At 58.3% G+C, this 2398-nt stretch overlaps 1 protein-coding gene across 1 annotated transcript; it reads right to left on the bottom strand.

Moving 5' to 3' along the window:
* Nucleotides 1–289: 289 nt before the first annotated feature.
* On the bottom strand, nt 290–2190 carry LOC123066422 (uncharacterized). The gene has a single exon (XM_044489511.1). It carries the CDS (start codon nt 2137–2139, stop codon nt 562–564), a length of 1578 nt encoding a protein of 525 aa, XP_044345446.1. The 5' UTR covers nt 2140–2190; the 3' UTR covers nt 290–561.
* Between the last annotated feature and the right edge of the window lie 208 nt (nt 2191–2398).

Raw genomic sequence — 2398 nt, 5'->3', positions numbered from 1 at the left:
ACCTCCACAGGCCCACCAACGATGCTAGACGCACCGCCGGAACGAGGGCTAGGCGGGGAGACCTTTATTCCATCTTCAGGGAGCCGCCGCCGTCTCGTCTTCCTGACTAGGACACAAACCCTAACAAGATTGAAAAAAACGACTAAAAACGAAACCCTCCCGCCGGCCCTTGCCAGGATCCACCGGCCTCCATGGTCCTAGGGCCACCGGAGACGAGGCGGACCTGCGCCGGCGCCGGCGAGAGGCACAAACCCTAACTTTCTTTCTTGGAGGAGGAGGAGGTGGAGGAGGAGCCCTAATATTTTTTGTACCTTCTATTAGGTAAAATGGTCTAAGAGTTAGATGAGACTTAGTTAATTCTCATTTAGATGAGACCTAGCTAGCCACATCTTATTTGTTACTAGAGCCGAGCGGTGGACATGAAAACCATAGGCGGTGGACATGGAGAACTTAAGTGAATCGAATTATTCGAGTTTATTGAAGAATACCCACACAACGCATCAAGTCCCCGAGAGATCACATATGGTAAGGAACACCAGAAGCCTGTAAGACGCACAAAATTCAGCCAAAAACAAGTTGAACAGGTGAGGAAGAAACCCCATCCATGATGTGCTTCAGCGTGTAGTCCTTCTGCTCGTCCGTCCACAAGTGTGGCTGCGTGACCATCTCCCAGTCCCAGAGCCCCTTTCCCTGTGCATGCCCGTTCCTGAACAAGGCGACACGGCGCAACGCCGTGCATGCTCCGACGACGAAATTGACAAGGTAAATCTGCCTTTTGGTTCCCTCGAAACCAGTAACCACAAACTCCTTCAAGTGATGCTGCCGAAGCTCGCTGGGCTGCCATGAAATTTCTTTACCAGGCTTGTCCTTGCAGGAGGCAATGTTGATGTGTAGGATCTCGAGAGAAGGCGTCATCTCAAGAAAGAGACGAGGCCACGAAGCATCCCAGGAAGACGGCACATCCGTGACCAGCAGCCGCCTCAGGCTAGGCAAATACGACAATGGAGAGCTAGACGGCACGATCCATCTGTCAGGACCAGTGAACCTGACAATGAGGCTGGTTATGTTGGGGGTGCACCGAAGAAACATGTCAAGCTCTAGCTTCAGCCGCTCTGCAAAGTATTGGCGCGCGCCTTCTAGCATGACACCGAGGCGCAGGGCGAAGTTGCATTGCCTCAGGGAGGGAATCAAGTTATACTCGAAGAACACTCTGGTTCCCAGGGAGGCTAGGCTCTCGAGACAGGGGAGAGTCCTCAGCCGTATCCATTGAAATGCGCACTTGTCGACAACAAGCTCTCTGATCTCTGAACTGGGGGCGTCCACCACCACCGGCAAGGTTGTGCCCGAGTCGGTGCTCCTGCAGCTGCAGGAGATGAGGTGCAGGGTCTGCAGCTTTGGGCATGAGGTGAAGACAGCCTCGTAGGCGGCCGGGGGCGTCGATTCCGGAATGTCTCGCAGGACGAGCATGGTAAGTGCGCTGTACTCGTGCAGCGGCGGGAGTAGGCAGCCCCCAAGCTTGAGGCTTCGCAGGAATGCGGCGCCGGGCTCCCTGCACATGCCATGGCTGGGAAAGGCGTGGACGACGTCTGCTTCATAGTAGAGTGGCTTGGCGATGACGTCGATGTCCTCGACGCCCCAAGCATCAATGGCCTCCGCGATGAGCCGGTTCATGCAGGAGCCGTTGCCGGTGGTGTAGAACTCAAGACTCGGCCTCTTGAGGACCCCCCGGCGAGAGCGAGGTCCTTGCTGCAAGAGGCTCTCGACGGATCTGTTCAAGGCGCGCATGGCGCGGCGCTCGTACCTCTTGATGTTAGGCAGGAGCTCCAGTCTGACGGCGTGGCGTCTGTACTGCAGATGCGCTGCTACTTTGCTGTAGATGTCCCGGTGTAGGAGGACCCATCGGTGGTAGCGCGGCGGGAGTATGTCGCTTACCTTCAAGTCCAAGGCGGACAGCTCGCGGGGGAGGTGCGCCCAGCGCCTGGAGATCGACCCGGCGCCGAGCGCCGTGCGGGTGTCGAGGCGCCGGAGGACCAGGAGGAGCAGGTCGTCGGAGAGGTCGCTCATCCGGTCGGCACGTTGCCGGCGCAGGAATCGAGCCGCCCCGCTCGCGCGGCTGGTCCTGGCCGTGGCCCTGGCCATGAGAGAGCTGCCTCCAGCTGCGCGACGAATCGAGTAGCGAGCAGTGGCCGGGTCGCGCTTAAAAAGAGCCTTGGGCATCGACATCGAGGCCTGCTCGGATAGGGACTGACAAGTTCTGTGCCGGTACGGAATCGGACCGCCGGCGGGAAGGGGGTTTGAGTGGGATTTGGGGGACCACGCACGCAGCGCCGCCGGCGACTGAGGGGAGAGATGGGGAGTGGGCGGACAGTGAGGAGCGCTAGAAATGGACAGAAACAGC

Source organism: Triticum aestivum, chromosome 3B, assembly GCF_018294505.1.
Source record: "Triticum aestivum cultivar Chinese Spring chromosome 3B, IWGSC CS RefSeq v2.1, whole genome shotgun sequence".
In the NCBI taxonomy this organism is placed as follows: Eukaryota; Viridiplantae; Streptophyta; class Magnoliopsida; order Poales; family Poaceae; genus Triticum; species Triticum aestivum.
Note: the sequence above shows the minus strand (reverse complement) of the source record. Positions and strands in the feature narration are given on the sequence as shown.